The sequence below is a fragment of the Rattus norvegicus genome, chromosome 4 (assembly GCF_036323735.1).
Source record: "Rattus norvegicus strain BN/NHsdMcwi chromosome 4, GRCr8, whole genome shotgun sequence".
NCBI lineage: Eukaryota > Metazoa > Chordata > Mammalia > Rodentia > Muridae > Rattus > Rattus norvegicus.
In genome coordinates, this window is record NC_086022.1 from 81,042,648 (window position 1) to 81,054,902 (window position 12,255).

General features: G+C 42.8%; 1 protein-coding gene across 1 annotated transcript; it reads right to left on the bottom strand.

The window, feature by feature from the left end:
• Positions 1-480: 480 nt before the first annotated feature.
• On the bottom strand, positions 481-4,398 carry Npvf (neuropeptide VF precursor). Its single transcript, NM_023952.2, has 3 exons — positions 4,222-4,398; positions 2,232-2,611; positions 481-736 (listed from the first exon to the last, which is right to left on the bottom strand). Exons 1-3 carry the CDS (start codon positions 4,357-4,359, stop codon positions 643-645), a joined length of 612 nt encoding a protein of 203 aa, NP_076442.2. The 5' UTR covers positions 4,360-4,398; the 3' UTR covers positions 481-642.
• Between the last annotated feature and the right edge of the window lie 7,857 nt (positions 4,399-12,255).

Genomic DNA, 12,255 nt, shown 5'->3' on the forward strand with positions numbered 1-12,255 from the left:
GACCTGAGGGTATTGTGATACAAGGAGGGGGAATGCAAAAAGGACCCCAGGAGCTGGGCAGTTGCTCTGCCCAGGTGGGCTCTAGCCAGGTCTCATAGCTTCATGGGGCAGCAGGAGCTGGCTGGGAGCCTAGGCTGACTGCATTTCTGCACCTTTGGGAAGTTTTTCTCCATCACATAGATGTAGAACCCCCCCCCCAGCTCTGTCCTGTAATCCCTCAGCTGACTGAGCTGGAGGTGGAGCTGGGTGCTATGGAGTAAATGCCAGGCTCTGGTGGCCTCCCCAGACCTAGTTAGCAGGAGGAAGAGCTCAATGCTGGATGTGGGTGTAGGGAGGAAGGGACACATATGTTCTGATGTGCAGTCTTGTAGCTTCAGTCTTCTCTCTCTCTCTCTCTCTCTCTCTCTCTCTCTCTCCCCTTCCCTCCCACCCTCCCTCCTTTCTTCCCTCCCTCCCTCCCTCTCATTAACCAGAGGCTTCTTTATTTACAATACTGTTTATTCTGACAAAGGTTACTTTACATTTACGTTACAAGCATCCTTGATCCCGTTTAACAACTTTCAACATCACCTATACTGACAGGAATGATGGCTCTCCTCGATGCTCCTCCTGCCAACACCACAGAGCTGCTCAGACCGCAGGTCACAGCTTCATAGCCCCTTGAAGGACTGGCTGGAGGTTTCCTATTTTTTCTTGTTTCCTTTCTGCATCATCTGTTTCCGTGAACACCCGTTTCCTTAAATGTAACAAAACAGTGTTCTCATCTGAGCACTAGCAAGCAGAAGGACGTCAAGGTACAGCCCATCTGGGGTGTAGATGTGCACGCCCTTAGCTCAGCATTGGGAGACATAGGCAGGTGGATCTCTGTGAGTTTGAGTCAAGCTTGGTTTGCAGAGACCGTTCCACGACAGTCAGAGCTACACTGTGAAATGATGTCTCGAAATAAAATAAAATAAAATATCATCCTTGTAATTACTTACTTATAATTTAGCTGAATTGGGTGAATTCTGAATTTGTTATACGCTCTTACCATTGACTTAGTTGTGCAAGTCTACCTCATGTTTTACATACCCCAGGACCTCAGCAAAAATCGACAGCAACTCTCCATCTACCAGTTACTGGGCCTCAGCCCATGTCTGGGTCCCGTTTGTCTGCATTGCTCCCCCTCTACCCATGTCCCCATCTATTCACTTGTTTCTGCTCCCACAGAGGACTTTCCCCATGGCTTGCTATCTTCAGGGCCTTAGCCCATCCTCATCTGGAAATGACCTGTCTCCTCCCCACAGTCTCTTCATGTTCAGACTCCCGCCACTCTCTGGAGGAAATATCTCTGACTTCCCTCCCGCGGATGAACCCGCCTCTGTAGGATCTTATTAGTCCCTTATGACGTGCATTCATTCCCTCACATACCCAGGACTTACTACGAGGCAGTCACATGTCTAGGCCCAAACATTAGGGCAGTAGATAAAATGATAGAACTTACAGAAATGAAAGTCTGTTAAAGACAATGGAACCGAAACATGTAAGTCAGATGGCTGTAAGTTCTTGGAAACAGGAAGCCAGGTGTATTCTGAGGCAGCTTCTCTGATTCTGTCACAGACTCTGCAACCCTACATCCCTCAGTCCCTAACTAAAGTCAGGAATTTGAATTTTCTTAATATATGGTCTGTATTAGAAATAACATTTTCTAATCCCATATAGCAACTGGTACTCTGATCTTTAGGTAGTGGGTAATAAATACTTTTTAGGTAATCCAGAATGACTGTAGAAGGACTTACGTATAAAAGGAAAACTTTCATTTAAAAGTCGGGCAGGAATGGCATCCAGTCTGATTGACTTGGCATGTATAAGGCCCACATTCCATCCCCGTTACCACCCCAAAGTATTCTTCAGGGGGAATCCCTGCTTTTACCATCTGGTTGAGATGGTTGTGTCATCTAAACTGGGGAACAGTTCTCTCACATGGGACTTCTGCTGTAGAGAGATAAACATTGAACCATGTGTCATAGCTTAAACCTGCAGTCTGGTCATTGCATGGATTTAGTGTATGGCCGTACTTGGCTTGGTTTTTTGCGCCTTGAAGAGCTCTGTGTGTACAGGCACTTATTTACTTGGGATGTCGCCTTTGTCCTTCTGAGAAGCTAGCTTTTTTAGTGGCCCACTTTGACAGTGCGGGACACACATTTTTCATTCTCCGCCCCCATGCAGCCGAGCAGCTTTTCCACACTTACCTAGGTTGCTCTTGACCAGGACTCTGAATTTCTTGATGCTGGCGGGTCATGGCATAGAGCAATTCACTGGAGGCCAGGGAGTGCAGGGATTTCTGGGGCAAACCAGCCAGTGTCTTGGTGATGCATCTGGCTGTTGTTCTCCCAAACCTTTGGGGCAGGCTGGGAAAATGGCTCATGGTCCCTGCCTCCATGTTGGCCCGTGCCCTGGGGCTTCTTCTGTCTTCTATGTTCCTCCCAAACCTCAGGGGAAGGTTGGCTGCTGAGTGGGGCACTTTGTTGGCAGGGGCTGGACTCATCTTAATATCTTTCTTTGCCCCCCAATCTTTGAGTTCTTGAAAAGTGACACTTCTTTCCTTTACCCCTTTTGGGATTCCTCTCAGCTATAATTAGAAACAAGAATTAAAATAATTTATTATTATTACAAGCCATAGATTTAAACCCTAAATTAACTTAAATCCAGACTTTAATCTGCACACTTGCTCTGGCTATAAACAAAGTTTGTGTTTCTATATGCAGAATTTTTAAATAAATAATCTGTATTAAGCTTCTTAAAGCAATCTAGTTTCTCTGTCCCCTGACTATTATAAGACAACTATAAAATATTAATAAAAATATATAGTGAGTGCAGCAGTATGTTTAAGCAGCAGGAATATAATGAAGTATCGAAATAAGGCAAAAGTTTATTTTATTACAGTTATTCTCTTTCAGGTTTTTGATTCATATTGTTTATGGAGTATTTTTATGTGCTTATATTATGACTTTAGAGAAAACTTCCTTTCCCCTGTGTGTTTGTCTTTCACCTCACCCCTTTAAAGACCCACAGAATTGGATCTTGCCTGGTCTGGGAATGGGCCTAGGCGGCCCCATCGAGTTTCTTTCTTTGCTCCCTCATATTCAGAGTTTCACTCGAAAAACATGTTTCAAAAAACCGGTTGCACTTTAATTAGACTGCAGATTACATTTTTAGTGCAACGCCGGAGCCTCACAGAGAGCAGTGAATATTTAGACTTGGTTCCACCCTAAACACTGAACCACATGCAAAAAAATTAAATAATTCTCTTCTGATTATAATCTGACTGATACTTACTAACAGGAAACTTTCAGAACATATAAACATCGAGAATGAACATAACTTGAAGCTCCCCGCACTTCCCTGATGTAGGGATGAACATTTTACCAGGATTTAAAGATAACCCAGTCCTTACCAGCTTGTAATTGCTAAGGAGAAGATACAAACACCCAGTTTGCCATGCAAGCATCCAGCGGAAGTGCATCCAATGTTATTTCTATCTGTCTTTATTGCAGACGTGCACTCTGGGCCAATTGATATGTACAATTCACCTTCCACTTGCTAAACATTACACTCCGAGAGGACTGGTCATTGAGGCGTCAGGCTAATTGCCATTGTGCCAAATTTTACAAAGTGCCATCACATGCTGTCACAGAAAAGCTAAACTGTGACACAAACCCAAAATCCAAAATAAAGCAAAGCATAAGCTTAACTCTTTACAAAGCATTAGATTCAAGACAAATAGCATGTGTGCACACGTGAGCGTGGGTATTGAATGTCAGTTATATTAGCATGTGTATGTATAGAATGTCAGTTATACTAGTGTATGTATATAGACTGTCAATTACGTTAGTGTGTGGATTTAGAATGTCAATTATGTTAGTGTGTGGATTTAGAATGTCAGTTATATTAGCATGTGCATGTATGGAATATTATATTAGCATGTGTACATATAAAATATCATTTATGATAGTGTATTCATATAGAATGTCAGCTATATTAGTAAGTAGTATAGAATGTCAGTTTTGTTACTGTGTGGATTTAGAACGTCAGTTATATTAGCATGTGCATGTATGGAATATTATATTAGCATGTGTACATATAGAATGTTATTTATGTTAGTGTATGCATATAGAATGTCAGTTATGTTAGCGAGTACGTATAGAATATCAAGTGTAATAGGTAGCCTTTCAAACTTACCTGGTAATATTTTCCATAACCTTCTTTGCTGTGAAAATGGGGCATCATTAATTCATCTGAACAAAGGGTGTTTGAAGTTAAGAAGCTTGAAGTTGCTAAAGTCAATAAAATGAATCGCTTTGATGAAATAATTTCCATTTTGTCTAAATGTAAATTAGGTTAATACATTCAGCCTGGTGTGTGTGAGTCTACGAGAAGGGAACCCGTGGTGTTTTTATACTGGAACAGATAAATTCCACATATTTTAAGTAGTAATATTAATTAGAGGATGTAACTAAAATATGCACACGAGGAATGTGCTTAATTCATTCTGGGGAGACAGCAATGTTTGTGTTTGCAAATCCATTGGCTTTGAAAAGACTTTTCCTCATTATGAAGGCTCTCCTAATTAGGTAGATTGGGGCACCAGTCATTAAGATTCCAAACAAACAGGATGCTTTATTTCTCAGAGCTTAAACAAGAAATCTTTTGTTTTCGATGCTTGCGTTAGTTTTCAAGGGAGGCTTAAAAAGGAAAAAAAAATTCTATACACGCTAGCTGGGTTTTAAAAAAAAATGGATATAAGAGTTAGGCACGGTCTTTTCAAAATGTCAAACAAAATTAAGAATGTGAAAAAAATAGCAAGTCACATAGCACCCCAATAAAATGCCATGAATTAATTGTTTTCGTAAAATGTTGTTCAGTTATTACGAAGCTCCGAGAGTAAATGTCAGCTGTCGCATGGCGGATGAGTCGCAGAGAAAATGTTCAGTAGGTGTTCCGGGAGGCAGTTCGGCCTCCTCGTTATTTGCCCTAAGGGTCTAATTTGGCAAATGTGTATAAATCACCAGGATTTTATTTCTATAAAGACGCCACATCCTACCTTCCTGCTCAAAGTCCTTAAGAAACCTAGCAGAGGATGAGTTAGTCACACGTGTGCTCAGTTTGTGGCTCCCAGAGCCCATATTATTTAGGTAATCTCACTTCGCCACAGGCATACTGACATCGTGGCATTAAGAGAGAATTTATAGAAATGTGTATTTACTGAAATACCCCAGCGCGTCTCTTTTGGAGCAGCTGACTGGTAGGTATCCTTAAAGAACTGCCTTATGGCTAGACCCACTGTTCTAGAGACACTACTACCCGTCACATCTGACCTTCTGCCCTCCCAGGAGAACTGGACCTCATCTGGAGATCCCTCAACTTCCAGACAGAGGGACTAGGAGGTGACTTGGCAAAAATGTCTGTATTTGTTCTGTACTCTCTACAACCTCTGTATGTAACCCGAGGCATGGGATGGCAGAAATGAAGGTGTTTCCCTATTCCGTAGGTGTCTACAGTAAGCCAGAAAGTTGGGAAACAGCAGTAGATAAACTCTACGGCTTTAATAGCACTGTACTTGCCTGTGACCTCTCTTAAGGCGGCTGACTTCATCCGGCTTCATTTGTTTTGGACTGTGGTAGCCAAGAATCCCCACCGTAGGAGGCAATTAATTCAATTCATAGGCTTGTGTTAATTTTGTAATGCTGTTATTGGATTATTTGGGTTTAATTTCCCCTAGGATTCAATACACTTCTCTTCCAAATTGTTCTTTTGTAAACTGCTGATGGAACTTCTCTTTTTGTGGGCAGTAGATCCAAACTTTTGAGAGATGGATGAAGCAAGGGGCAAGTTTGTTGACCGAGTTCACACCCTGGAAAAAGTGGAAGGCATCAGAAGGGGTTTTCCAAAATTTGGTTTGTGTCTAGTCCTTTGCACAGAATGTGGCACTCTAAGCAGGTCACCAGTTTTGGCTGCACATAAAGTATTGGCACATGTGTTAGAGGTTATTGTAGGTGACATCCTAGGAGCCTGTGTAACTACCTACCTTTCTGCTCCGCTAGGTTTGGTTTCCATGTTTGGAATGCAATTATAATAGCACGCCGGTACCTTATGTACAACCAAAACCAAGGACCTGCTTAGAGCGCCACATTCTTTGGAAAGGACTAGACACAAACCAAATTTTGGAACCCCATCTGGTGCCTTCCACTTTTTCCAGGGTGTGACCTTGGTCAACAAGGTTTGCCCTTATAAAAATGGAAATTGGCTGTTTTTCACCATATTTTTTTGTTTAGTTTTTTAGAAGTTTAACAGACAGAGAACCACACTACAGGATAGACAAAGGGTACATATACCTTTGGTGAAATGTACCACTGCATACGTACGTGTGTACAGAGTTAATACTCAGGGGATTTCTTGGTAAGATATACAGGCACACAGATTTAATTTTTTTCTTACTAGCTTATGTTAGTTGAGTACATGCTTTACTTTTAAGTTCTATTTTAAAATTTCATTTTAAAATTGTCTGTGTGTGTTCACGCCACAGCACATGTGTGGAGGTTAGAGGACAGCTTGGCTGAAGTCAGTCCTCTCCTTCCATCCAGATCTTGGGGACTCACTCAGGTGGCAGGTGCCTTTACCTACTGACCCACTTCACCCACCCTAGAGGTTTAATTTGAAAGGGAAAAGGCATGTGCTGGGGACGAGGCAGGACATGGAGGGAGAGAGGAAACTGTCTCAGATCACATGGGAGAAGATATAAATGGCAGAGAAAGTGGCTGCCATCTCCGGGCCAGTGCTTGCCATACCGCAAGTCTGAGACAGTCTGGGTGTAGGTGAAAAACTGGGATATCTGTGAGATCCCTGGGGATTTTCCACTGGGCATCGTGGTCTTCCTCACGTGCACTAATATCAGCCATGGATGTGAGAACTAAGGAGCAGATGACCCTGGAGCCAAAGTCTTTCCAGCGCCATGTGCCTCCTTCAAAAGAAAGAGGGCGACTGGGCTGGCTCCATGGCCTCACGCCACGTGCGGGAAGGTAGATAGAAGTTGAGCCACAGTCAGTAACTTGTACGCTCACTACCATGCATCCGGCGATCTGAGCCAGACTGTCCCGTGACAGCCCTGCCTCTCCTCTTCCGTTTGCTCCCACATCCCAATGTACAGCTCGCCTTGTCTCTAGGTTTGAGCATTGTACTCAATAGTAGGCAATGTTTTTAAATAGTCACCACATGCCAAGAACGGCTGTAAATACTTTGTGAGTTTACTATTCTTTCTCGATGGTAACACCAGCGCGTACTTTATTCTATTCTGTGGAGACAACAATAATAATAACCTAGGTTCAGAAGGGGAAATGAAGTATTCATACAGATGTTAGAACTAGAATTTGAAATTCACTGTGGACACTAACATTCTCGTGAGTCCTGGTGTCTGCTGATGCCCCAGTAGTTCTTACGTTCGCTTATTTTGCCAATGTCCATTGTAGTAATTTCTTCTTGCCTAGAACATTTACCTGCCTACACGTAGGCATGTGCCTGTGACAACAGCGGACAGAGGAACTGCCAGATCTCCTGCAACTGGAGTTAAAGACAGTTGTGAGCCACCATGTAGGTTTTAGGGACCGAACCCCAGTCCTCTGCAAGAGTGACCAGAGCACTTAATTACCCAGCTATATCTCCAGTCCTTCCCTTTTTTCTTTCTTTCTTCGCAATGCTGACTTACCTTAGAGTCACCCTGAAAGCTCACTCTTTATAACCTGTCTTCTGCTTCTTCCTCTGGCTTAACTCTTCCCCCATCTCTAAGCATCTTCTTTTTTTAAGTGTCTATTTATTTTATTTGAGTGCAGTGTCTCTATCTTCAGAGACCAGAAGAGAGCACCGGATCCCATTGCAGTTGGTTGTGAGCCCTCTTGTGGTTGCTGGGATTTGAACTCAGGACCTCTGGAAGAGCAGTCAGTGCTCTTAACCTCTGAGCCCTCTCTCCAGCCCTCTCTCAGCCTCTTAGTGACCCCTTTCCTCCAAATGGTTGTGCTTTTTCTTGCCCACAGCCCGGTGCCCATGATATGCTTGGGAACTGCTGAGTCTTTTTCTTATGCACAGAAAGTGTCAGATGTCTCAGTAGAGGTATCACATACTGTGAAAATCAAGCTAGCTGTACAGCTTCAAGGGACAGATCTTTTTTCTACACTTCCCTCTGCTCTCAGCTGTCTCTCTCGCCACAGCTGTCCATACTGCTCCGTAGACTCAGAGAACGGGACCATACCAGTGCAGATCAGAGTGTATTGTCTATTGCACGGATACTCAGGAATATTTTATTTCTAAAGGAATAGTTTTCATTAATATTGAAAGTAAGTGTGAGGACGGAAGTGGTCTGTCTTCCAGCTTTTGCCACTTTTCCTGAATTTTCTCTTTACTATGAAGGAGAAATATCTTCACTAGAGCTTGGGTTTGTGGTTTTTCTTGAGATTGGAAGGTGCTAATGTTCTCATGCTGGACTGTAAGACTCTCAGACTGCAGCTCATCTCATTGAGAGGCTTTCCTGAGCAGCCAGGCGTGAGTGTGCTGGATGGGAGAGTAGGTGTACGATGCATGCTATTTTCAGCACTAGGGGGCGCTGAACCCAGTGCTTTATACATTCTGGTCAAATGCTTGTCGCGGAGCTGTGCTGCCAATCATTCAGGTTTGCTCTGTTGCAGTATTCACACACCTTGAGAAGATCACTGTGCCCCAGTGGGTCTCACTGAGTTGATGGGAATCCGTTCTGTTCAAACAAAAAGGCACGGCACAGTCCCAAGGACGGCCTCCTGACAGTGCTGCAGGGTCTCCTGTAGGGTGGGAGACTTGAATGGAAGGAGGCTCTTTGCTTACTATCTTTCTACGTCCACTAGATACTTTCTACTCCTGGAAAGTGATAATCACAGAGAACAAATAATTCCTACCAATGAGGAATGGAAGTGACCTAAGTTTAAAAGGGCTGACTTATCTGGGCTTCTGGGAAAGTGTTTGAAACTAAGAGGTTGTTTGTGTGCGATGGGTTGCACATATCTTAAAACGCTACGTTGAAGGAGCGTCTTACTTTACTCATAGACGCATGCTTCCTGAGGCTATGGGAAAGGTCTGTTATAGGGTGACCCAGTTTAATATCCTAAGGAACCTGGAACTGGAGCTCTGTTTCCCACCCCCAACCCAGCCACTTCGTTCTGGGCCATGGCCTTTGTCCAGTGTTCATTTCTTCTGACCTAAGCAAAATCCAGTTGCTGAGTTACACAGAAGAACTATGGGTATTAGACTCTTACTTTGTGTTTCATGTTTCCAAAATATTTTGCAACCGACGGTTAACTTTTGGCCCTTTTAGAGCAGGGTGGTAAGTAGTATTATGCTATATTTCATTTTACTGTTATGTATGGCAGAGAGAGGAAAAAAATACCTGTCTTTGTTCCAAGTAAAAGCACCATATACAAACTGTATAAAATTATTATTTAAATATGTAATGATACTCCCTTTGCTTCGAGATTTATGAGTCTCCTGTTATAATGAGCTTGTCATGTGTTGATGGTAAGACTATTTATTTCTCGGCATTCTCTATGACAGATGCCAGTGTCAGGCCCGGGCAGGTGCCATGGTGAACATGAGACCAAGATGATTTCTCCATGTAGTGAGAAATGTCGAAACTCAACTTGAGTTGAAGTAACCTAAAGAATCAATTTGTACAATGCAAGAATAGGTATTAAATATTTATAAAAATTAATTCATATGATTTATTCTAGGAGCCTGAATAACTGGCTGAACCCCCATGTTGGAAGGAGAATTATTTTTTTAAGAGCAATGTACTGAATAAAGCTCTAGTATTAGATCTTCCAAGAGGTGGAATTTAAAAAATTTAAAACAGTTTGTAAGGCTGATTAGGATGCAGCCATCACAGCTCTCCTAGTTGAGCCTTGACTTTTTTTCAATGTTTCATTTTATTGACATTTTTTTCCTCTTGGGAAGAATGTGTGATTTTTACTGGCTTGGCATGGGGTTCTGGTGCCTCTTGCCAAAGACTCAAGAAAATTCAAGGTATTTTTTCCATGAGGGACAAAGACCAGATGTTTAGTTAAAATAACATAAAGCTTTTATACAAATGTAGGGAATAGAAATTGTGCTAGAATTAGTTTTAGCCTGTTTTGCGGTATACACACACACACACACACACACACACACACACACACACGTATATGGCAAGCAGCCATCTCAATGTTCCAGCTTGAAATGGGATCATGTAATTTAATTTTTTTAACCTATCAGTATATGTGCATATGTGTGTGCATTTACGCGCCCCAGGGTATATGTTAAGGTCAGAGGACAACTTAAAGGAGTTGGTCCTTGCCCTCCTCCTAGAGTTCTATTTAGGCTAGTGAATGAGTGCTTTTGACCACTGAACTGTTGGCCGGCCCTTTATCAGATGTTAGTGTGTACCTTTCCAACATTCTACCCAATGTATTCCTGTGGCCTTTAGAAGTGTTTTGCTCTAAACGTAGAATGTTCCTTTAAAGCAATCATTTGTTTTAATAAACAAAGGATGAGGCTTTGAACAGTGTAGGAGGGACCCCAGCCTAAGCTGCAGGGTACCCTTTCTCACTGGCCTAGCCAGGCTGTCTGGGAGAAGAGAATTTGTGCTTAAACCTACACTGATGTGAGCAGCACAGAATGTTTGCAAGCGCAACGGGCTTCCGGTCTCAAACACGGATGCAAGGGCAGATGTGTCGCTAATCTGAAGGGGGCGTCATGACTAACTCGGACCTCCGAGATGCGTGTTCATCTGAAGACTTAGGATTTCTCTTGCTTCCGAGTGTTGGGTCAGGAGTTTCTGTAAAGGTCCCCAGCAGCCATGCTGGTTTAGGCCCTGTCGCTCAGAAGTGGATTTGACGCTGACCACTGTGGGGTCCACACTCTGGAGCTTTGGCTCTCTTTTGTTATCTACCTGCACTTTAGTTTTGGTAAATTCACTTGGTTCTCTGCTCTGCCTGTGAGATCCTGTGGAAACCTCATGGCCCCTTGAGCCCCAGTGACTAGACTTCAACACGGAAGAAGGTTTTACTGATCCAGTCAGTGTTACTTCCGTAAGACGAGTCTGTGATGTCGCCAGGAGCCACAACAGGGCAAATCTGTTGATTTAAAGTCAGGCAACTCCATGATAAAGAAACAAAATGCCAATTCCAAACAAATAAACAAGCAAAAATCCAGAAAAACTTCTATCAAATTGTTACTGTTGGCTTTCGATGTACACGTAGCACATCTAAAATGTACTGTGACTCTGGCATAAATTTAATTAAAAGTTTTTTTCCCCCTGACAATCTTCTGGATCTAGACTAGATCCAGATTTTGTATTAACTAAGGTTAGATGTATGAAATAAATGTCTATATAATCCTCATTAAATATACTTAGTAGGTTTAATTCCATACCGGGTTTTAAAACTTACCAGGTTTTAGAAAGGCAACTCCAAGAGAGTTCTTGAGAAGGTATAATAAAAAGAAAATAAATAACCCTGGGAAAGGTTTTAGTCAGAGTATGTTTAGATACACAGCCAGCTCTACAGACAGGAGTTCTCACAAGTCCAGATATGAATGATTCAGAGCATCTTTAGAGTGGCGGGCCTTGGCTGATGGACCATGCTACACAGAGCTCTCACTCGTTGACAGAGACAGCTGTGATCCAGGATCTGGGAGCACCCAGAGTGATGTGGACACCAAGTGAACCATCCATCCATGCTTCATCTCCCAACCTCTCGATTAAGAGCAGTTGGAGTCCTTCCTATGTCTTCATGGGCCTCAGGTTGATTTGTTTATAGTTATCCCTCCAAAAGCCTTTCACATATAACTTATTCTGTTCCAGGAAAGAGAGAAGAGGGGAAGCCCTACCATGCAGCCCAGGTGCGATGGTGAGAAAAGACATCACTGCAGGCTCACGTCGGGTCTTCTAGCTTGTTGAGCACTTTGCAATTCTCACAACTGCTCGGTGGCTAAAGGTTTCTTATTGGCACAGCTGCGGAATGAAGCTCTTCTTTTCCCGACAGTTTATTCATGTGTCCCGGGTTACATTTTACAGAGATTTCAAGCAAAATCCAGAGTTTATTATAAACCGGGATGCCTTATGAATGGGGTTGGGGCCTGTAGAACTCCTGGAGCCAAGGATTCAAATCACTATCAGGTCTTTCTCTTAAATTCACATTCCTACCCTAACATCCGCACTACTTT

What these genes read in the sequence shown, in the direction of transcription:
- Npvf (NM_023952.2), bottom strand. Translation starts at nt 4,359, where the DNA reads ATGGAAATTATTTCATCAAAGCGATTCATTTTATTGACTTTAGCAACT. An exon ending in GTTATGGAAAATATTACCAG is followed by an intron (nt 2,612 to 4,221) that starts GTAAGTTTGAAA and finishes TTCTAATTATAG; the next exon opens with CTGAGAGGAATCCCAAAAGG. An exon ending in CCTGGTCAAGAGCAACCTAG is followed by an intron (nt 737 to 2,231) that starts GTAAGTGTGGAA and finishes GTTACATTTAAG; the next exon opens with GAAACGGGTGTTCACGGAAA.